The sequence below is a fragment of the Semicossyphus pulcher genome, unplaced genomic scaffold, assembly GCF_022749685.1.
Source record: "Semicossyphus pulcher isolate SPU_LCO1_2020_fin unplaced genomic scaffold, fSemPul1.0.p SCAF_5, whole genome shotgun sequence".
Classification (NCBI taxonomy): Eukaryota; Metazoa; Chordata; class Actinopteri; order Labriformes; family Labridae; genus Semicossyphus; species Semicossyphus pulcher.
This window is the reverse complement of record NW_027211726.1, coordinates 15,376,854-15,400,421: the sequence shown is the minus strand read 5'-3', so window position 1 is coordinate 15,400,421 and position 23,568 is coordinate 15,376,854. Positions and strand designations below refer to the sequence as shown.

General features: G+C 44.4%; 1 protein-coding gene across 1 annotated transcript; it reads right to left on the bottom strand.

Annotated features, from left to right (window-relative positions):
• Positions 1–120: 120 nt before the first annotated feature.
• LOC138609038 (ankyrin repeat and IBR domain-containing protein 1-like) lies at positions 121–19,627 on the bottom strand. Its single transcript, XM_069681643.1, has 20 exons — positions 19,356–19,627; positions 15,099–15,270; positions 13,990–14,121; positions 13,247–13,438; positions 11,063–11,180; positions 10,712–10,932; positions 9,067–9,155; positions 8,836–8,980; positions 8,418–8,578; positions 8,129–8,217; positions 7,746–7,876; positions 7,496–7,630; positions 7,234–7,320; positions 7,049–7,115; positions 6,291–6,436; positions 5,488–5,666; positions 5,336–5,387; positions 5,120–5,176; positions 4,849–4,972; positions 121–4,535 (listed from the first exon to the last, which is right to left on the bottom strand). Exons 1-20 carry the CDS (start codon positions 19,541–19,543, stop codon positions 3,025–3,027), a joined length of 3,996 nt encoding a protein of 1,331 aa, XP_069537744.1. The 5' UTR covers positions 19,544–19,627; the 3' UTR covers positions 121–3,024.
• Positions 19,628–23,568: the final 3,941 nt, after the last annotated feature.

The following is a 23,568-nucleotide window of genomic DNA, read 5'->3' as shown; positions in this document are numbered from 1 at the left end:
TCAGGGAGAGAACAACAGTAATGTGAAGCAGCATATATATATATATTTTTTTGCAGATTTGTTTGACAGCTCTTTGGAAAATACCATCACAGAGCACTTAAAGGAAAACTCTGAGTGACACACTTTCAGCTCTTTTTATTGAGAGTAAACTTTGCACTGACACTTTCATTTACAATTTTGGCCGCACATCAAAACCTCCTTTATGGACCCACTGGGAATGTATCAAGTATAATCTATGAGAGTGCAATTTCATTTCTTTTGAACTCTGAAGTGGTTGGCTGAGGGATCGTTAAAGTATAAACATTATATGTGGAATACAAAATGGCACACTATAAATTAAAATCTAAACCAAAAAAATGAAATAATAATAATAATAAAAGCCACACTCATCAGTCCTTCCCATCCTGCCTGACACCATTCGATAAGCTTAACACATTAAAAGCATGCTTGTGCAAATTAAAAGACCCAGTGCTTCCATTGTGTTTCCTGTTTCAACCGTGCAACCAAAAATAAAAGTGTGCAGTCCCGTTAAACAAGCCGTTCTTCAGGGAACAATGTGACCTGCTGCCCTCACGTCTCTGAAGGCTTAATGAAATGTCTTCTTCAGCACCTTCACAGTTTAATGTTCACTACGGAGAGATAGAGGTGTTCTTTTAGGGCTTTAAAGTCAAGATCACTTCAGCGGAGCACTCCAGACGTCACTCTTTAAACTAAAACTATCATGTAGAAGTTATGCATTCTGATTGCATATCACATTCTGTGTAACTGGATACTTTAGTAAAGGGACAAATTCAGAGTTTGCTATTAGAGAGGATGTATTTTCATATGTTTGGCCTACCATGAAAGAATGATTAAAACACTCCATTAATTATCATTTCAGTCCTCAAAGCACCAAATCATATCTCAGCACAGCAGGCAGTGTTTAACTCTCTTGTAAACATTACGGCGGGGAAATAAAGTTTGGCTGAACAGCAACTCTTACAGGGTCAAGATAAAGAAAACAAATTCAAAGTCCAACTAAGTTTGAACTTTCAAATAAACTGGTGGTTAATTATAGTGGAAACTCTGAGAGTAAATAAGTGACAAATTAAATCTTTCGTGTGGCTTCAAAAGCAGTTTTTGTTCATGACCAAAATATCTCTGGGTTTCAGTTACGTTTCATAGACATGAAGTGGAAAGCTAAGCAACACTAATGTGCAACAAAAGCCTGTTGGTGGCGCTGTGTTCTCCATCATCTCTCATCCACTTTGTTTAATGATGCTAACAAATACAAACAAATATGATTGAAACAAAAAGGCACACAGACCCAAAGACCCCGTAGTCTCAACTAGAAGAAATGTCATCTCTATAATAAAGAATAAAAAAAGGATAAATTACAGTTAAAAAACCAAACCCAGCTCCAACCCATCATCAGACACCGCACCAGCCTTCAGTAGTGGAGTAGATATGATAACAACAAACTAAATATGAGCATTTTCTTTACAGTGTTGTCTGATTGCTTTCTCTGGGATTGAATGTGCAAAGAGACATTATAATCAGTTCTTAGAATACAAACACGTCATGTTAGTTTGTGCTGTTACATGAAGCAAATCAAATGTTTGCAAAAGTTGAATATTAACTAAACTGATCTGGAAAAGGGACAGAAAGGAAATCTCAAAGTGTCGCTGGGGTATACAGTATAATGTGCAGCATTACAGAAGCATACTGAATATTGGTATTAGAATATAAATAGTATTGTGGATTTTCATTTTTCTAACATAAGTGGATCTAATTTTATTATAAAATTCATAATTTGTTGATTGAATTTGCTGCTTTGAGTGAATCAATTTGTAAAGAATCTTTTAAAAAGATTTATTTTTCTTATTAAATTAATAGAACGGATGTTTTTCAAAAGTCTTTCTTACTGTTCAGGATTTTAACAGTAACTTCTGCACTATCTCTGGTCGTTCCTTTCAGTGTAATGTAGAAGAAATGACCACTGAATAATTTGATGCAATACCTTATAATGTTTTTGTTAAGATATAATAAGTACATTTTATGGCTAAAAGATGAGAGTATCCTTTTGTGTGTAGAGTTTGCAGGTGAAACTCTCAATGTGAAAACTGATGGATTGGAAAATAGAGGGTTAAACCCCTCTAAAAAATAAGCACCATGATGCTGAAGTGTCTTTGAGCAATGCACCCAGTTCTTACTGACTCTTATGGTGCTATGTTGCAGGTGAGACTGAACTTTGACCTCTCTCTGTGGGAGAATATCTTGCCTCTGCGTAATTAAACAAAACAAAAATAACTATCGTTAGCATGTCGTACTAGCGTTTACAGGTGTAGCGTTGTTTTTCGCAGCCTACCAAAAAAAAGGACAGATCAGTAGTGCGTTAGCTCTCTAACAAAAGCAGGCACAGTGTGCGTGAAGGTCCAAACGTCAGAATCAGGCCCTCTGATTGTACAGTACGCTAAACCAGCTCCGAGGTTACAGCTATCGTCGTATTTGGCTCCAGGAGCTGTGAACAGGCTCGCGGTTGGGTCGGGTTGTCGATAAAAGTGTGGCTAAAAAGGAGGCAAGTTCGGATTTCAGCATGATCAGCACCAAAACTTCACCCTGGACGAACTGAGGAATCAAACACAGGAGGAGGGGGGGCAATAAATAAAGTAAGGAAACATGTGCAGCATTTTATGTGTTATGATATCAGTAGCTTTCCGTTGATGATCTCTGTTTTAAACACTCATTTGTTTCAAAGAAAAGTTTGTCTGCTTTGAAGAACAGACAAAAGCACTTAAAAAAAAATGCGTATGACATCATCTTTACTGGACAAAGTCCGCAGGTCTTTAAGTCCTCTCTAGATACAGTATAATACACACAGTAAACACTCGACTCCCAGAGACCTACATCTTTCATTGAGGCATCAACGTTATATTTTTCCATCAGTGCGTCTTTCTTATATTCCCATCTTTGATTTCTTTCTCTTTCATCTCTCTCCTCTCTCTTCCTTTACTCTTCTCGACCTTCTCTCTCCACCTCGCTCTGTCACACCAGGTGTACTTGCTCCTCCCACTCCTCAGGCGATTGGTCCCCCTCTAACTGAAGGATGAGGTCTAAGTCTCTGTCTGTGGCCGGGGCAGTGTGTGCGGGGCTGTTTCCGCGTTGGGAGTGTGAGCATGGGTGTGTGTGCGCTGCGTCCAGCGACAGGTCGGCCACACACCCTGCGTCCACACCCTCCTCGCCAGCATCTCTGTTTTCCAGGTCCAGGGTGCTGGGCCTCGACGTCTTTTGGAGCTCCGTGCCCGCAGCACCTGGATGGGGACTCGCTGACCCTCTCTCTGTTTCCGGCTCGCCCTCCTGGGGCTGCCAGATCGGGGCAGGGGTCACGTCCCTGGAGGTCTGGCTCTCTGTCTCAGTCTCGGTGTGTGTGTCGGGGGAGGAGTCTGTTTCTGTGGTGGGTGGGGAAGGGATGAGGGCGAGGCTCTGGGGGTTGTTCTGGGGGTTGATGTTGTTGTTAAACCAGGCCATGATGTTGTCCAGCAGCTGGGCACTGGCTGTGGGGTCCAGGGCCTCCAGACTCTGAGGGTCGCTGGGGGTAAAAGGGCCCCCCGGCGGGATCACGGGTGAAAGCAGCAGCTCCGGCTCGAGCTCTGGAGACGGGAGGCACAACTGGGCGGGGGGCTGGGGGTCTGATTTGGGCGGGCGTTCGAGAGCGCAGGCGGCGGGACGCTCCTGAGCGTAAGAGCTACTGTGTTCTTGGAGGGCGGTGTAAGAGCTGTCTGGTTTTGGGGCGCTGTCGTACGTGGCTGCGTGTTCCCGGTTGTAGGAACTGGGACGGGCGGGGTTTTGGGTGCGTTCAAGTGCGCAGGAGGCAGTGTGCTCAGCCTCAGCTAAGTAAGCACTGGGGTGGCAGTAAGTCTGCTCTTTGCTGTCATAGCGTGGATCTGTGATGGCAATATGGTCGAGCACGTATGGAGCGGTCAGTGCGTTCTGGTCTTGTCTATGGCTGCAGTCGCTGTAAGCAGGTTCGATGCTGTATGGAGCGGTGAGTGCACTGTGGTTGTATGTGTGGTGCGAGCAGAGCTGCTCCTGCGTGTGTGCGTCCAGCTCGTAAGGAGTGGTTATGTTCCCCAGTTTCATAAGGCTGTCTCCCAGCTCCAGCAGCTCCGCACTGAGAGAGGGAGGCGGGGGAGGGAGGGGGAGGGAGCTAGACGTTTGAGGCTGGGAAGTGGAGTCTGTCCTATTAGGGGGGCGGGGAGGATCCAGGAGAGAGGTCGGGAATGAGGGGCCTCTAGCACCCGGAGGACCGTCTGTGTTGAGAGAGTGCAAAGCCACGCCGCCCAGGTCTCCTGTGGGACCCGGCCTCCTCTCCTGTCCTCTGTCCAGTCCTCGCTCCAGCTCCACCCGTCCCTCCATCCCCCTCTCCAGCCCCCCCTCCAGGCTCCGCTCTCTGCGGGACTCCTGCAGGGACAGCTGGATGGCGAGCAGGATGTTCGGGTCGTCTTCATCCAGCGAGCCCAGCGCTCTCCTGCGGCCCTCGCTTCTCTCTGGACCCTCTGGAATACAAAACGTGGTATTAAAACAAGCAGAGCTTTGTATAGATTGATTACCAATTGATCCCAGTGATCAATGTGTCTGTGTGCTTCGACCAGAACAGATTCATGGAGCTATAACTTTAAATCCCATTTGCTGGATGTCTGGTGTAATGACAAGTCAAAATTTATAAGCGCAGGCAAAGAATGAAGCTGGATTAGGATCAAGAGTTAGTGCAGATATACTGCTGTAGTACATACACCTTTTTGCCTCCTGTTTGCATTAAAGGGCTTTAATAAAGGTTGATTGTATAGTGCGTTAAAAGGTTCTGTGGACCTGTGTTGTCACTCCTCCTGCTGGTCTCTGGCGTGTTGCTGCTGCTTCGGAGGTTGTGCAGACTCAGCATGTCTCCTCTGCGCCGTGGCCTGTGTCTGCGGCGGTACTGGATGTCAGCATAATCCTGCAAAGAGTGATCCAAGCTGCGTTATTACATTGCTAACTCCAAAAGCTGTGCTGTAATTCTATTTTGCTCTAAACAGCATCGCAATCTAATGCACGGAAAAAAGAACAGCCAATGCACAAAATGCCGGGATCTACGGTGCATTACCTGCGACTGTCTCTCTCTTTGATCTCCTGCTCCCAGCACAGAGTGACGGCTCCCCATCTTAACACACACAAGCAAACTAAGTCAGCTGCAGCCGTGGTCGTGCATTAGATGACTAAGAGCAGGTTTAGGGAATAGCATTAGCTGGGTTTTAACCAAAATGTTAGCAGAACAAAAACATGTTAGCTTTTCAGTGTGACAGGAGGACTTCCTGTTTACCTCAGGTGAGGCAAAACCAAGGTACTCCCAATCCCATGATCCTCCAGGGTAACTGGAACAAACACAGACAAGAAGAGGAAGAGTAGTTTATAACCATCCCTTCACTAGCTGGTAAAAAAACGATGTAATTGTGTGAGCATGTTTGTCCTTACTTCCTGCGCGGAGGCTCTGGAGAATCGTTGGGAGCGACGCCACGCGCCACCGATGCCAGGAATTCCTGCCTCTTCTGCTGCACCAGACGGGCGGCGCTGATTATCTTGTGGCAGGGCGTCCTCAGGTACGGCCGGTTCACCTTCTGAGCCAAATCCTCCACAACCATCTCCAAGTCCGTCTGCGAAGAAAAGAAGAGAAAGGGATTTACAACTCATATTGAACTCCTACTAGAGATAAGACATGAGCTTAGCACATTTTGAGTGTCTCACAGAAGACTTCATCCTGTTTAAGTCTGACAGATAGACCAAACAGACGTCTGGTGGTGCAAATGTTTTTGCAAGGCTCTGCCAAGTCTTAGTATCAATATCTACAATCTCAACACTTAAAGAAACGTTATTGGACTGTCCTCAAGTTATCACAAGTGAGCCAAGCGATGAGAAAATGTACGGCGTCGCCAAATAAACTCCAAAAGGAAACCTGCAAATCAGATTAGCGGTTTGAAATGAGGATACAGAACATCAGCGAAACAGAAGCTCTTAATTTTTAACTTTTGCACATTGATGCTACAACATAAAAAATGCACTTTGGAATTAAATCTTAACTTGGTATCTTATAAAACGTCCCATAAAGGTCATTCTTATCGGACAGATTTGTATCCTTTTAATAAAAAACCTGATGGTGATCACTAACTAGTGTATTCCTGTGTGGTCTAACTGAACCCAGCAGTCTCTCGGGGTCACTGGAGGGGCTTTAAAGTCGTTATTCTTTTCTTCATTCATGTCACAGATATATATTCACTTACCTGCATGAGCTCAAATATCTCTTTCTGGGTGCTGCCTTGTTGCAGGAAGAAGCCGTAAGGGTAAGAGCACTTCAGCACGCGTCGCGTCTTCAGCAGCTCACACACGCCGTCCTCGATGAACCGCGTGTCTGGAGGAGTGCCTTCACCTGGGCCAAGACACACGAGAGGTTAGCAAAACACAACCTACCGTAAAATGATGTGTCTAAGACGCACTTTTAATACTTTTTTTATCTCAAAAGTGGGCTGCGTCCTATTTATTGGTGTGACCAGTATACCAGTATAAAATGCAGAGAGAGGAATTTTATTGCGTTACGGTAATTAACTCAGACGATGGCGCTGTAAGCTAGCTAACGCTTCGTGACGGACATGCGCCGCCAGTGCAGCCGCCATCCTCACAACAATCAACATTAACATAGGCTGCTAGCAGGATTGCAAAGTCAACATGGCGAAAACAGTGTGTTTTGAATGTGTTTCAAATGAAAATAAATTGAAATACTATTGAAATAAATAGCTTTAGAAACCCTTCTCCCTCTGGGATACCCCCAAAAACAGACTGCGACTTATATTCTCTCCTGTTAGGAATAACAAGACACTGGTACAGTCTATTACAGCTTCTGTACAGCAAGTTTAATATTGCAGATGGATTAATGTATTATGATTAACAAAAAACAAACAACACTAAATGATGTATACACCTGATATCAGTAAAAAACAACATACTGAAACATCTGGCCTGCAGGCTGAGAGGAGAGACTTACGGCAAATGAAGGCTCTGCTCAGCTGCTCCATCTTCTCTTTAGCTGTTTTTAACAGTTTCTGTTCCAACTAACACACAAGAAGAAAAAATACACGTCAAATATTTCATCACTAACAGATTGCAATGCATGTCTTAAGAAGCAGAAATTCAGCTTTGCACGGTTTAAAGGTGTGTGTGGAGCTTTACCTTATAACTGTGTTCATGGTTCTTGAAGCGAGTGTAATAGTGCATGAAACGATCCAGCTCCTGAAAACTTTTGTGCTTCTTTTCTGCCTGTAAAAAAACATATTTCACTGAAAAAGCCTGAGAGTGTATACGTCTGTGCGTGAGAACATTAAATGCTCGAGGGCGCAAAAGCATGCGCCACACTGATGCATCATCTGACAGGTGATTGAGCCGCTCTCGCAGGTGGAAATGTGAGCAGGTAAATATATCTTTGTGTTTGTACCTCTACAGTCATCTCCTTGGACTGCTCCTCGAGCTGTTGGATGACCTCGTAGCGAGTGCAGCGGTAGTAGCCACCTGTCGACGAGCTGTGCTTCTTCCACTCCTCCAGACAGATCCAACAGAAGTCATACTTACACTACAGAGACAGAGGGAGGTAATTTCATCAGTCTTACTAAAACACAGCACATAATAAAGAGGTATTTATAGTCGGTGATCAGACACACAGCTGACACAGAGATTAATGTGTAAACCTTGGCACACTGCATATGGTTGCAGCCCTCATTCTTCTGAATGGGTGACTTGCAGTTGGCACACGGTTTGGAGTTGGTCAGCAGCCACAGGCAGTTAGCAGCATCCTCATAGGCTTCACTCACACCTGCCACTGTGGAAAGCACACACAAACACACACAACATCTCAATCATCGGACACCAGCCCTGCACATTTGGCAAATATTAGTGACCCGCACACCTGCCGCTACGTTATAAAAACATATTAGGACGCATCCTGGTATGGCGTCCTGACAGCTGCTGTTAACAGGCTTATTGTGGAGCCAGCTTACTGAGCCGCAGCTAAAACGATCCCCAGTGACACTGAAAATTCCTGGAAACATTAAGGTCACAGCGAGAGACTTACACTCCTCAGGCTTCATCTCTGTCACTTTCTGGAGCCAGTTCCTCCACATCTGACAGTCACATGGCTCGTGGGCCTCGCCAAGGCACTCCCTGCAGACGGGGAGGGAGATAAACAGGGAATTAGGTAGTGTATTATACAATGCTCTGGGAATAACACAGCATAACAACTGTCACTTGATACTAGAAAAGGAGAAGCATGACGATAACAACAGGAAAAAGGAGAATTAAGTTAAAGTTAGTGATGACTTAAGTTCTTTGTTTGTTGGTAAAAAACAAATCATGAAGCGTACCAGCAGAAGAGGTGACCCTTGCCACAATCGACAGCTGGGGAGGGCAGCAGGGGAAAACTCTGTGGGTCACTGTCCCCGGGGCCTGGTCGGGTGAGCCGCACCGCCCGCTCACAACGCGCTGCGGGACACCAGCGGATGGCGGGATTGTTCTCCACAAACGCCTGCAGCAGGGAGGAGGAGAGGGCATGAATAAATGATAGAGGAAATAGAGGAAGGAGACAGCACAAGACGGGAGGGGATGTACAGAGCAGAAGTTATTGGGAAATTACAAAAAAACCCAGAAGAAACAGATTAAAGAATAAATTCATACGAATATGCAGCAAGAACCAAAGCAAAGGTCAAAGACACAGATGGAAGAAAAGCATTGTAATGAGAACACAAACACTATTAAATAGATGAACTGTGTATTTTTTTTAACCTTTATGTCAAACTGTAGATATCTCTGGTCCATCTCTCTGGACACCACACTCTCTATCACATGCACCGGCACCAGCTGGTAGCACTCGTACGCCGGGCAGAAGATGTTGTGTGCGTCGCCCTCCTGGATCTTTACATTGAGGAACCTGAGACACACATAACACAGATTGACACTCTGAGGTATGCAGAAACATACACTGTACATACGCACAAAAACTCAGGTGGTGCCTACCCTTCCCAGCATGCTCTGCAGAACTCGTGTCCACAGGACATGTCCACTGGATCCTCGAACACGGAGATGGAGCAGAGACAGATTCCACACTGCAGGAAGAAGAGGAGAAAGGATGTTGTTAGCATGATATTCAGAGATTATCTGAGACTTTATGATATCGCAGTGATATTTAAAAAATTACTACATAAACTCAAACTTTTGGACGTGTTATTGTCATAATAAGACACAGGGAGGGACAAGATAACAGCGTCATTTATAGACCATAACCAAGCCAATGAAACTGATCTGTAATCCTCCATTTGTGAATATTAGCACCTTCATGTCATTTATGCCCATCTAATAAAGTATCCATATTTTTTAAGCTCCTAAAATTACAGAAACACATCCCAAAACACATCTATTTATTTGCTATACTATTTGCTCCACCAGCTCAACTAGTTCCACAACTTAACTGAAATTGTACTTTTGTTGCCAAGCAACCCAAACATTCTCCTGCACCCTGTGTCTACAGGTTACCACATATCAGCTGTTTTTTTATCATGTACATTTATCGGTTTGTTTTAATTCATGACATAAGTTCGCTGTGTGATTCAGAGGTACCAGCCTGATCAATGTAGACATACACAGCTGTATTCAGAACACCTGGCTGAGGCGGAGTGATACACAGAGTGAAAAGTCCCAGTGATGTTGTTCTCTATATACGCACTCATGGAATGCCTCTTATCCAATCAGATTACATGGTCTGAACTCACTGTTGTATAATATGAGATATTACCTCCCACACTGTTGACAGGGGAATAAAAAGCTAATGCCAGTTGAATCACCAGAAGAATGATCATCATTTTATCAGCAGGCTATTTAGCCCATTTATTAATTTGTTGTTAAGCATAGAAATGCGTATTTTAATTAAACGTTCAAACCTAGTTCTGTTAAAGTGGACTTCTGCACTTCTATTAAAATGTACATCGTTAACACAGCTATATTCCTGCCCTTACCAAGTCTGACGTAGGAAAAGGAAAAGTTTCCGACCTTTGACCTCCTTTGCTCTGATAGGATTAGACATTAACTTTCTGTAATCAAACAAACGGAAAGTTTCATTTTGTTCAACTGGTGTAAACATTTTGTTTTGATAAGAAAGGACTGAAAAAGAATGATATGTTTAACATGTGGCTGCACGGTGGTGCAGTGGTTACTGCTGTCATCATACAGTTAGACGGCTCCTGGTTAGAGTCCCAGTTGGGACAATGTGGGACTTTCTGTGCGGAGTTTGCATGTTCTCCCTGTGCATGCGTGGGTTCCCTGATCAGACCAGGGTGTGCCCCGCCGCTCGCCCAATGACAGCTGGGATAGATAATGGAAGGTTGTTTAATATGTTAATTCATGTAATCTGAACACATGGCTCTTTACACAGAGAAGATACTGAAGCAGGACCTGGTTTAGTTCCAACAGGACATTAAAAACTGTTTGGCTCCCAAGGAACACTTCTCTCTGATGTTTAGTTTTCCTGTCACCAAAGCCGCCCCAGTAATCCTTCATTAATCCGCAAGATAATTTCATTCACAAAACCGCTCATTTGCTGCATCTTTGAAGGTGAATTTAAACACCTATGCAACACTTCTCCTGCACATGTAATTGGGTGTCTCACCGTAGACAGGCCCTCCTCTCCGGGTGTGAGGCAGCTGTCGGTCGGGGAGGTGAGGGTGAGTGTGAGGGGTGAGCGTGGGGTCCTGGGCGTGCGAGGTGAGGGTAGGGTGTCCCAGGCGTTGTATCCGCTGGGTGGCGGGGTTGGCATGGTTACACCTGAGCGCTGGCAGCAGCCCTCAGCGTCCGACATCCAGGCTTCCAGAAGCTTTTCCCTGTCCCAGTCTGAGAGAGAGGGAGTGAGGTTATGAAGGCAGGTTAAGAGGAAGGGAATATGTATGTACCTTTTATAATGACAGCGCTGTGTGGATTTAAAAGTCTAATGAGTGTTGTTTCTCTTAAAAGACAAACACACCATGTGCTCGTAGCAGGGCCTCAGCAGTGAAGAGGGGGGCTTGCAGCATGTCAGCCGTCTCTACGATCAGCATATCCTTCAGCCTGCGCAGATCCTGAAGCTTCAATCCCTCATAAGGCTGAAAGGACAAAGCAGGAGAAGTATTTGTAAGATACAGTGAGAAAAAAATGTGGAAGAGGGGAAACATAAGAGAGCAAGTGAAAGGGGGAAGCTTTGGGAGAGAGAGAGAGAGGAGAAAGTTATAAAACAAAAAAACAAAACTTTGAGAATGAGCGATTGTGGCATGGAGAAGGAAGTGAAAAAGTGTGAGAAAAATGAAGAGGCCTGGGATGTAGGGCAGCGAGGGTGGGGGTTGGTGGAGGTGGTAGGAAAGACAGATTAAGTATTAGCATAGATTTGGCTGCAGGAGGAAAGATCATACTGCTATCAGTTGGCAGCAGCTGCTGCTAGATGACTGTGCTGGTGCCCTCTGTTTAACCAGCACCTGGAAACATGAGGCCAGGTGAGGGCAGGTGGATTAGGTATTACTTAACTTGTAAAAACAGGAGGAACTTGTGACCTAAATTAAGATATTCTGCTCACAATTTGTTGCCATTTGAAGTTGGTGGAAATAATTCTGTCACAGGCACAATCAGTGCAGAAGATTTGTTCTGCTCAGTGTGTTCACAAATGGAAGCGCGACAATGCTACATAAAAGCTTGGACTAGCAGAAGCTCAGGTTCGTGTACTGGTCAACTTTTGTTGGCTGAAGTAAAACACTGATCACACATTAGTCTTCCATTTGTTATAATATACATAGTCCCAATCCCCAACTCTGTATGTTACGATCTTAAAACTCTACAGGTGAGTCAACACACAGTTTACATTTGAAGTCATGTGACGTAAGCTTGCCGTTGAGTGGTAAAGCAAGCTGACGCACACCAGGGATGGGTCATGAATTTGGAATATCTGAATAGTCATTAAATCATTAATATAATCTGGAAGATATTCATGTAAATAAATGTCTGCTAAGTCCCTATCTATCACCGAATGAGGTAACACAATGGTGATTGAGCCTATGGCCCACTGATGAAAGCCTTTGCATTTACATTACAAGCGGCGCCCAGTTAGTGACGCGTTTTCCATCACCCAGCAGTGGTTGGTCTGCCAGAGAGGGTAGGCGGAGCTAAGCTGCTGCTTTTCCAGTCTCTGCAATTGTTGTGAGTAAACAGTTATATAAAGATCGCTGACTACAGATACTACCTCAAAAATAAAGAGATGAAGGAAAACAGTCGAAAAAGGAAAGCGACCGTCAGCCAGGAAAATCTGTTACAACCGGAGCCAACCGTGGACGTCACACATGCGACACTGTCTGGATATCTTGGAAGTGTGCTCCCGTAATTACCGTTTATCGCCATAGGTGCCGCCAAAGAGAACAAAACTGAGATCTTCGAGATTACCACTTTAATTTATAAAAAAATTGTTCAAGTGACTATTATATCATCTTAGAAATATATTTTTCCATTGTTTTTACCGGCACCTGGTTGTAATGCGGTACTACCGCCAGACGGTGGCTGTAGCGCATCTGAAAGCTGTTTGCTAACCGCCATGAAAAGACAAAAGAAGAAGAAAGCATTAGCGCCAGGTGCCAGACAGGATGATTCTCACTGTAACATAAATGATCCATGTCTGTGTATTACGTAGGGAAGATGCAGTTTATTATACACCGTGTTTTATAGGAGTTTTTTGGGTACACACTTTGACATAAAACTTAAACCAACAGAGTTGTAAAAAAGTAGCGGTCTCTCTCTGTCCCTGCGTTAGCATGTGTTTGCGCTCACAGGGAGGGGGGCTTCCCTTATGCATTTATTTATTTATGAAACAAATGACTTATTACATAGTTTCAGATTTAGTTTGATGACAGATGACTGGATTAAGTCCACAGAGGTTGGTGTAAAGAGAGTAAAGATGTGGGAGGTGTCATCATAGTACCATGAAAACCGGCAGACAAATACCTAAAATATCATTAAATAAACAGCACAGAGAAATAATGACATAACGGGGAAACCAGAGGACTTAATGTTTCCAAGGCAAGAAAGCTCCACACTGACTTATTAATGACCTAAATAAAGCATAAAAATAACTCCATACTTTAAAGAGTCCAGCCAGCAGGGAACCCCCTGATCTCGTGACTGTTTGTCTCACCTCCTTGTATTGCAGCAGGTTGGTTTCACCATGTGCGTCTGTGTTCGACTGCTGAGCTGAGGAGGAGGAGAAAACCATCTGTGACTCCAGGCTGAGGGCCAGCTCGGTGTGGTGATGCCGCTCGGCATGGTCGCACGGCGTCAACTTGTCCTCGTCCTCCACAAAAAGGTCCGCCTCGCTCTGGATTAGCAGCTAGAGGGAGAAGAAAAACGAGAGGATAAAAGGAATGAGAGAAAAAAGAGAGAGGGACGGTTAATGGAGAGGAACAAGAAATTGAAGGAACTTACAATAAAAGACAACAAAGGAAGCAAGAGGCCAAAGGGAGAGGGGAGCAAATACAACAGTCAAAGGAAGTTCAGTAAAACGCAGAAAGATTGAGGTGTTGGCTGTTTATGAAAGAGGCGAATAAAAGAAGAGAGAAGAGAGAGAATGAGTGTTCAAACTTTTTATCTTCAATGTAATATCTGGGTTATTTTTCCCCCGGCTGCTCATATCACAGTTGAACTCAATTTCCTTTCCATTCAGGAACTAGATTTCCTTTCTAATTCAAAGCTGTAAAAATCAAGGGAGGAAGCAGTACTTGGACCTGACAGTAATGAAACAAAAGCAGATGCTTCTAATGCAGGGACTGGCACAGTACTGTCTACTCACTCTCCTGCTCTGCCAGATCCAATCACAGAGAGCACGGGCAGAAAATAAAGCTCATATCATGCGGGTTTGGTGGTCCGCACACTTTCGCTCACCTCCACACAGCTCTTCATGCCTGCAGCGGCAGCGTAGTGCAGACATGTGCTGTGGTGATTGTCGGTGGCGTTGACATTGGCCTTCTCGTACTGGCCTCCCTCCAGCCTGGCCCCGGTCCAGCTCAGGATCATCTGGCAGCGGGGGAAACCCACAAAGGCACACACAACGTAAGTTATATGAAAGCAATGACTGTATGATACGCTTTTTCACATCAGCACGCACGTTTTTACACACATAGTAGGGATGCACGATACTGGATTTTTTGCAGATATCCGATATTTTGCAACCCCTTTTGCCGATTGTCGATTTCGCATGTTTTTTTCCACCTAATGGCAGAGAACATCAAGTCTCCCCTGTAGTGGAATTGATATCGTGCCTACTCTTATTGTAGTGGCCAAAAACTGCCAAAAAGCAGACATCTTGCACCCTTCTTAACGCTTGACGGAAGAGGCGTTGTACAAGAGGTCACATGTCTGATCGCTCACATTTCTGAGCGCACCTGAATGCAGCATCCCCCCAGAAACACGGCAAAGAGGGAGACATGCCCGGACTTGTTTACTGCACCTACTATGGAGACATCAGTGATCGCCGACAGACTCTTTTTATCGTGTGTATGTCTGATCGCTCACGTTTCTGAGCGCACCTGAATGCAGCATCCCCCCCAAAACACGGCAAAGAGGGAGACATGCCCGGACTTGTTTACTGCACCTACTACGGAGACATCAGTGATCGCTGACAGACTCTTTTTATCGTGTGTGCATCCATGAATATGTAAGTTAGTTTTGCATTGTTTATGTTTCTCTCTTTTAGCGTGGCCGCGAGTGTGTCTTCGGCGTATTTGATGTTGTTAAGTCCAGTAAAATGACGAGAACGTGAGCTAACTGTTAGCTCGTTAAGAGTTGAGAAAGTTGTTGACTTCTATTCATTGGCTCGAGTTTCTGTGACTTTTTAGTCTTTATTTGTATATTATTTTATCAGTGGAAAATACCGGCATATCTGCCAACGCTGATATGTGATTTTCAAGCCAATATCTGCAGATACCGCTAACGTGCTGATAATATCGTGCACCCCTAATATGTAAAGCTGCACTTTGAGCGTGTGTTTGTACCTGCAGGCAGTCCGCACGACGCTGCTCGTCCCTCTGCGGTCGGGCCAGTCGGGGTGACAGCGCTCCCTCTGACAGCAGCAGGATCTGTGGGCCTTGGCACAGCACGTGGAGGCACGTCTCGTTGTGCACGTTACGCTTGTTGGGGTTCCCCTCTTTACTGAACAGGAAGGACCTTTACGATGCAGGGCGGAAAATGAGAGATTTAATAAAACAGAAGCCGTTTAGATGAAGTGAAGCGGGAAGAGAAGAAAGCACTGACAGCAACAGGAAGAAGGCTTCAATTAAGTGCTGAACGGGAAGGTGGAGGAAGGAGTAGATGGAGGGATGAGGGCAGATGACGTGAGGATAATATGGTAGTGAGTTGTAGCACAATATGAGCGTCGGTGGGTTAGAAAAGCAGCAGAGATGGAGGAGGAGAACGATCGCAGAGTATTGACTGTTTCTGTTTAACATCTCTGAAATAATGGACATGCTGGCTGGCGGGCGCACGCATACACACACACATCCACAGACAGTGATGGATGTTCAGGTCGCACTCAGAGCCCAGCTGTGGTTGCAGTTCTAGTAAATTGTTTTTCTCTGCTATTTGTCAGTCACAATCTCCATTTACTGATTAGCTTTCCGCTCTTTCATTTAGCTTCGCATATTCTGTTTATTCCTCTTTAGGTTTCTGTGTTTGGAAAACTTCTACCTCTCTTTCTGTCCTATTCTTGCTTTCTTTCTCTCCTCCTCAACAACGTCCTGCCTGTCTTCTATCGCTCATCGTCTCCTACATCATCACACGGCAGCTGCATGTGGAGAACAACCTGTTTCTTTTTGATCTGCGGATTAAAGTGATGCATTTGAAAAAAACCTTTTCAGCAGCGCAAATTCATCAAAGACAGATAATATAATGGGATGTCGTTGCATTCCCACTGGTTGAATACAAACACACTGTTCCCAAACCTCTCCCTCTGTGCTCCCTCTGTAATCTGGACACACAGCAGCAGCAGCCACTATTGAATTAGAGTTTGAATGTTTCCTCATTGTGCAGCCGTTCAGCCTCAGTCTTCCTCTTTTGACCTTCTCATCTTGTCAGCAACAAGCCCCTGCAGCCTCCCCCTAATGACAGTAAACTGCCAATTCACCCACACAGCAATAATCACTAATTATTCCCTTTTCCACTTCAGCCCACCACCCCACAAAACCTCCACACACATACAAGCACAAAGCCCTGCGTTCAGGATGGATGCTCCTAATATCAGTCTACTAGGAACTACAGGCTAGGGGGGACGTCACATGTTTCGCTGCAACTGTCGAGCGCCAGATTGTGATTTGATTTAAGTTGGAAATCTCAGGGGAGAGTCTGAAATGCTGAATTAGTTTGTGGCGTGTTGAAGTCACACACAATAAGAAAAAGGGGAAGTTGCTGTAAGGAGACAAATAAATCTTCTGTATGTTTTGGCGTCCTTGAAACAACAGGAAATCAAGACACAGTTATTTACATATTTCAAAGAGATGTTGTGGAAGGAAGGGTCACATTTCCTGAACTACACCCATTTCTTCCAGTAATAGGGCTACCAGTTTACATATCTCATACGCTAACAAGCCAAATCATCCCACTGAGAGCACAAGAAGAGGGCAAGTAGACATGGCACATATTCATGTTAAAAATAATGTGAAAAAACAGACTCTGCATCCAGCAGCCCACGCTTGTCCTCTCTTGAGTTTTTATTTTGTCTGAGATTTCTCCGTCGTCTATCCGCTTGCCTCTGTCCAAAAGAGCTGCTGGAACAAAGAAGCATTTCCTCTGATACTTATCGGGAGCAGAGCGCTGCCTTCAGCACGCCTCTCTGGCCCATTATAGGTTAGTAGGAAGGGACACAAATAGCACACCATGATTCACTGTGTTACATTCACAGACTCGGATGCATTAAGCAGCCGTGGAGTCGCTGTTTTTTCCCCTTCCTCAAAACACACACACACATGCCCATGTGCATACATGCAGATGCACAGATAATTGACTGGCCTTTTCAAACTGCTTCCTCTGACCCCCACAAACTACCCGGTAATCATGGAGAGAAAGGGCAAGAGAGAGGAAGAGTGCGAGGAGAAAAGGAGGAGGTGGTGACGGGGGCTATTGAGTCACGGAATCAGCTGTCTCGGTCACGGCCAGCAGCCTGATTATCCCTGCAGGGGGGGAAAAGACACAGTGGTGCCGCATGTTTTTTAGTTTAACCCCTTTCTTTTAGGTTGTGTCAGACTCAGCGACTCCACTCTGTTGTTCCTCTGAAGACGTAATCCAAGAGAGAGAGAGAGAGAGAGAGAGAGTGCGTGTGTGTGTGTGTGTGCACACCTGTTTCAAGCCAGCATGGAAGCAACAAAAGTCCTTACAGCACAATAAGCATGCTGTAAAGTCTAATTAGCACGCTTTAAGTGGTAATTTAGCCTGGCACTTTCACAAGATTTGGAGCCTCACAAGAAAGAGATAAAAAAAAGAAAGGTCAAAACCACACCAGATGCAGATATATCATGACTTTTATATCCTAGTAAGGCACAGGCTCCGTTTCCACTCAGTAAAGCTCCTGCAGATCCACAGGAGACCGTCACAGATGCTGAGTAGCGTACACTGAACTTCATGTGTAATATTGGAGTGCGCCTTGCATGTTGTGCTTTTTGTTTAGACTCTCACACTTATTGCAATAACTGGTCCTTTCTGAGGCTGTAGGTGCGCTTAATCAGTGCTCTTCTGTGTGATGTAATTTCTGTCTGGGAAAACATCAACGTTTCTATTCTGTAACATTGTTTTTATACTGACCCCTGTGCATTATGTCATCATACTTTCCTTTAAAACTATGTTAATGGTGACTCTCAGAAGTCGATTAAAGCTGACATACATCTAATTGCTGTCAATTTAATATGACTCACTTACAGAGCTGCCGATGTTACATAGCATCATAAACAACTGTCAGATTCATATGAACGGCCAAAACTGCAGTTCATCAAACGGCCACTTGAGGATGGCTCCAAAAGAGAGTCAATCCTCAGCAGGATCCATATTAAAATTTCCAACTTTCAGACAGAAATAAAAATGTGTACAGCCTTGTTCAAAAAATGTGTTGGGTCTCTATAGCTATTTTTTCCCTTCAAGCTAGCTGTACAGGTACAAGTGGGAGCATAGACTGTATAAAAAGATGGCCGACATGACAGCTCCCTAAAAGTGAAGCCAAACCCTCTCTATCGCCCCCTGCTGACTGGCTGCAGTATAGGTCATAAAGCCCGCCTCCTCCATGTTAACAGATGGGACATGAGTCAAACTATAAAATCAAAATACAAGTCAAATACATTTTTCTGAAACATGATTTCTGTAATTAAAGTTAGTTCTTATCATGCTGATTTACGTCCACGTGTTCATTTTACTGACAAGTTTATTTTTGATGAGTTATTTGATGCTGTAAAAAGGATGATTGACAGCTCTGTTGACAAACACGGCTCCTGCAGCCGATCTGTTCCTGATTAGCAGAGTAGAGGAGGTGCGGCGAGCGGAGACGTAACTAAAACGATCACTACAGTCACTGAAGTTTCCCTATCTGTGAACGTCGGCTTCAGACCAACACAAGAAGCTGTTCTGCTGTTAAACACGTTGAGACACATCGTCCATCTTTATATACAGTCATTGAGTAGGAGCTGCTGGCTGTCCACAACACAGCTACGGTCAATGAACTTGTGAACTGTGATTGTGGTGTTTGTGCCAAATATACACAAATACACAGCTTGGTGGGGGTGACATTGTACTAACTGGCTGTCCAAAAAGACTGTGCTCAGGATATTTAGTGATTAGAATTCTGTTATTATTATTATATTCTGTTATAATACCTATTAAATATATATGTGTTATATTTATTTGTTAGCGCTAATTAGTAGGTTTCATTGTCTGCGCTCACCATACCTGGCTTGTTAGCTTGCTACTTTCCACACACTCTCCCACCAAAGACATACCAAAGGGCAAGTGAGCGGCAAGCAAGAGACCTGGCACAAGTTCTCTTAGCTTTTTTAGTCACATAAATATTCAGCTACTGTTATTAACCATCTAATTAGCCAGCAGGTGAATTAGCCTTGGGCATGACTCGTGCTTGACCTTGTGGTCCAAATATGATCACTTCTGGATCCAAAAAAACAAGAAGGCAACATCCATAATGCCTAACTGTAAGACGGCACTTTCTGATAGAAGTTTATATTCTCAACCCAAAGCCAAACCAAACAAAAAGAGTTTCGTACCTGAGCAGACGTGTCATGGCGTGGCGGCAGACATAGTGCAGGGCCGTGTTGTGCTGGTACTGCTCTCCGTACGATGCATTCGGGTCCAGGCCTTCCCTGAACTGAGGGTTCCCCTCGTACAGCTGCCAGGCCAGGGCCTCGTCGCCTCCCACCAGAGCCTTGCGGAACTTGGTGGCTGTGTTGCCCATGGCTTTGAGCTTGCAAAGCACTGCCTAAAGGGAGAAGTGGCTGAAGCCTGTCTGCCTGCCTTCCTTCCTTCCGTCCTGCCCACCTATGCCTCCCTCCTCCTCCTCCTCCTCCTCCTCCTCCTCCTCTTCCTCCTCCCCTGTTCACCACAGGTCACACCTCAGAGCAACATGGTTCAGTGTTTTCCTGCCCTGTAAAAAAAAAACAGAGAGGCAGATGGGGACATTTGATTAGAGGAAAATGATGCTGGAAAGATTCACATGAGAGCAGGAAAGAATCAGAGTGAGTGAGAGGGGAAAAAGGGCTGGTGAAGGCAGGGGAAAGAAAGACTGAGGTTGGAAAGTGAAGAAGAAGAAGAGACAAGAGGGAGCAGCTCAATCAATCAGTCCATCCATCGATCAGCTGATGCGCTGCAGCGCGGATGTTATCTCACCGGAAATAAAGGAGAAAACAGAGGGACAGAAGAAAGAAGCTAGAAAGGCGGAGAGATAATTATAAAGAGGGCAGGCGAGAGGGGAAGGTTAATGATATCCAAGCCATCGATTATGTTAGTCAGTTGATGAAAGGCATGGTCAATATTACCACAGCTGGCCACTGTGGGTCCAGTTAGCTCGCCTTTGTGAGGAATTTGCATATTTTAGGCGGTATTTTTTTTTTCATACTCGTCGTCTGCTACTGGAGATATGAGAGTTTGAGTGTGTTAAACCGTGCAGCGCTGATACACAAGGCCAAAACCAGTTTAACTTTGCCTCTCAGGCGCTAAACCAAAGAATCACAGGAATTAGAGCTATGGCTGCTACAAGTGAGCTCACTCTCCCAGCAACAGCTTAGAAACCTCCTGTAGATTCACAAGGATTTTTTTTCAATATCTTCCTACCAATTCTAATAAGTATTTTTTAATATCACAAGGAGGTAAAACAACACGTTAAACTAGTGTAATAAAGAGGGGTGACAAAAACACACATATTGTACATGTTTACTATATTCATCAGCGTGCTCTACTTTAATTCCTTCCTACATGTCACGCACACGTACACAGTTTGTCCTGCCTTTAACACATAAACACAGCATACATCCTGTAATAAGTGGAGTCTGTATGTGAGTGCATGTCTCTGAGTGTGTATTAGGCTGTTGAGGGTATCATTACAGTCTTCATTCTATGGCCATCTGTCTGGCCCTCACAAAGAGCCTCTTTTAGCCCGGCTACAGTTGGCCGCTGGCTGGTCCGCGCTCTGGAACATTTGAATAACGTGGCTAACTGCCTCCCCTCCTCTGCCTCCCTATTTCTATGCAGTGACAGACAGGCACACAGACAGGCAAAACACAGCCTGACAGATGGAGACATACAGGCCCCGTGCAGAGGCTGCTGCCACTGGTGAATAATAGGCAACATCTTGGAAGATCTGCTCCTGTGATGCATGCAGGAGGCAGGTCTGCGTGTATATATCTGTAGGGTGGTGGTGGTGGTGGTGGAGGGGGGATGCTACTATAGTTAATAGGTCAGTCTGTCTGCTTGGCTCTGTTTTGTGCGCACTGGTTTACTTCCAGTTCACTTCACTGCTCTGTGAATCTCCGCCGGTCTCTCTCTGTCTCTCATACTAAATAAGGACAGGACGTCGGGACACGGAAGAACTTTGGAATCTCTGGGATCGCAAGTCCCGCTGTTTGCACTTGGAAGCAACAGTACAATTATGTATGTAGTATTACGAAAGCAATGAGCCTTCACGTCATTCAGCGGTCGGGTGGAGTGAGTGTAAAGACTTATTTCACTCCTTGTGAAGCGAACACTCATCCTTAAATCCAGCCAGGATCAAATGTTTGCCTTTGATTTATGTTTGAAAATGGACAATCACACCTGTGTCATGAGTCTACACAGAGCAGGCCTCTGGTACATGTGGTATTCCCCATGTTAGGTGTTGAGACATAATGACTCATGCGCTCAAGAATCCCAAACTCATGAATCTGGAAATCCTGTCTGATGATTCTCACTTACAAGAACTGAAGTCACACCACTCTGGGTTTCTGAATAACCGTGCCAAAGAGAAAACCGTTGCAATGTTTTACAAGCAATCTCACAAATGAAGGGGATATTTGGCTGTGAATGTTTTTGTGATTTTTAATATAGCCAGAAAGGATTTAAGATTAATTAAGTCAATAAAAGTTTTTAAGAGTTTTGGACTGCTCACAGGATAATTGAAGACAAAAGAAATTTGTGTTGTACAGGATTTTCGCAACAACAATCCAATGATCTTCACTTAATATAAAACAGATAAATTAGCAAATATACAGTGTTGGAAGGATGGAAATGAGATCGAGTGTTTGGCAGAAATCTATTACAATTTAAAAAGTCAGACATTAATTCCTCACTTGACTGATTCACTATGTTTTCCAGATGTAATTAGTTGAGGTCCTAACAACCTGACTTGGAAAGTCCACAGCATTTCCTTAACAGTAACACCATTACACTTCTTTAAAAACAATAACCGCCCACCGTTGTGCCGTTATGAAAACTTGCCGTCAGGTGATACACATTAAATACAACACCCCAGCCAAAGATTGGGTGGCTCATGCTGCTGTATAAACTAACAATAAAGACACATCAAACTTGTGTGAGGGAGCCAAAGTCAGGCTGCATAATGAGACACAGTGTAAGTTACTTCAATAGCGCTTGGGCATTTACCAGAATTAGCTAGGTCACCATGTATCAGCCAAATAATCAGGTCAGACCTCGTGTGGTTACCCCTGAAGAAGTGTGTCAGCATGAAATGGAGCACAAAACAAACAGCAGTCGACTTCTCTCTGCATGTTTCTGTCCATGCGGCCCCTCGGTTAAAGCTCCTTTGTTCAGCACACTGACAGTCTGTGTGTGTTACTAACCCAACTGAATAAAAGCGACTGGCAGAAGTAGCTTGTTGGAAATGCTAACGATAAAACGCGTTACCCTGGGTGTTGACGTCTTCCCTAGGCAACACAGGAAAACGTTAACACCCAAAGCAGCCTACCTTCCTGCCGATAACCAAGCTAGCAAACCGTCTCTCAGGTTTACGTTAGCGCATGATGTTAGCCTCAACTACCTCCATACAGCAGGACAGCATCAAATCTCCGCCGTTTTACTTACACGGTCGTTTCACTTGGTCAAGCTAGTCGCACATTCGGGAACCTTCGTAAATCGAGGGCCATTATCTCATCACTGTCATTCGCATCCCCGGCTGCTTTTCCGCTGAACCATCCTCTCTGCCACCGGACCCGGCGGGGACGATGATGATGCTGCTGAGAGCGGAGGGGCGAGACTGACTGGTTCGCTTCAGTATGTTGTTGTGGCTGCCAAAGAGAAAAGCGAACTGCGCATGCTCAGCATCAACTGTCACACCGAATGCCCTCACCTGATTGGTCGGTTGTCTGGGTTCACTAGGTGGTTTTGTTTGGTTTATTGTTTCACTTATTGTTTCCTTTTTGTACTTTAGCTGCTGTAACAGGTGAGTTTTATTATCTACATACAAACACAAGTGATATTTTAGTAAAAGTACAGCTATATATATTTTTTAATACAAATTGTACACGTTTATTTACTTATGACACATTTAACAAGCAGCAACATGCCTTCAAAATTAAGAGAGTTGACAAAAAGAAAAAAAGCTGGAAAGACAGCTTAAATGAGTCACTGGAGTAAAAGTAATGTAACTTTAAAGTACTTCTCTAATTAAATAAATATGGACACAATGTAAAAGTAACGTGTCAATTCTTGTGCTTGTAGTTGTGGCTGGTCTTGTCCTCTGCAGTGTTTGAAGAGTATTCAAGTCTGTTTTGCACGTAGAATCTATATGTGCAAACTAACTAGTCTACTTTAGTCTATAGTCTATAGAGAAATACATGCTGTGGGGTGAGTATAATGTAGTACATAATGGAAAAATAGTAGTATAGTAAATGTGCTTATTTAAATTCCGGCGGTTGTCCTCAATACTCGCATCCTGGAAACAATAAATACATCAAAACAAAACATGGCCAGATATAGGACTTTATTAGTAGC

Excerpts from the sequence above, each read along its gene's own strand:
- LOC138609038 (XM_069681643.1), bottom strand. The coding sequence starts at position 19,543 with ATGGGCAACACAGCCACCAAGTTCCGCAAGGCTCTGGTGGGAGGCGAC. Across the intron at positions 8,981-9,066 it reads TGCAGAGCATGCTGGGAAGG|GTTCCTCAATGTAAAGATCC; the intron begins GTAGGCACCACC and ends TGTGTGTCTCAG. Across the intron at positions 4,536-4,848 it reads CAGGAGGAGTGACAACACAG|AGGGTCCAGAGAGAAGCGAG; the intron begins GTCCACAGAACC and ends TTTGTATTCCAG.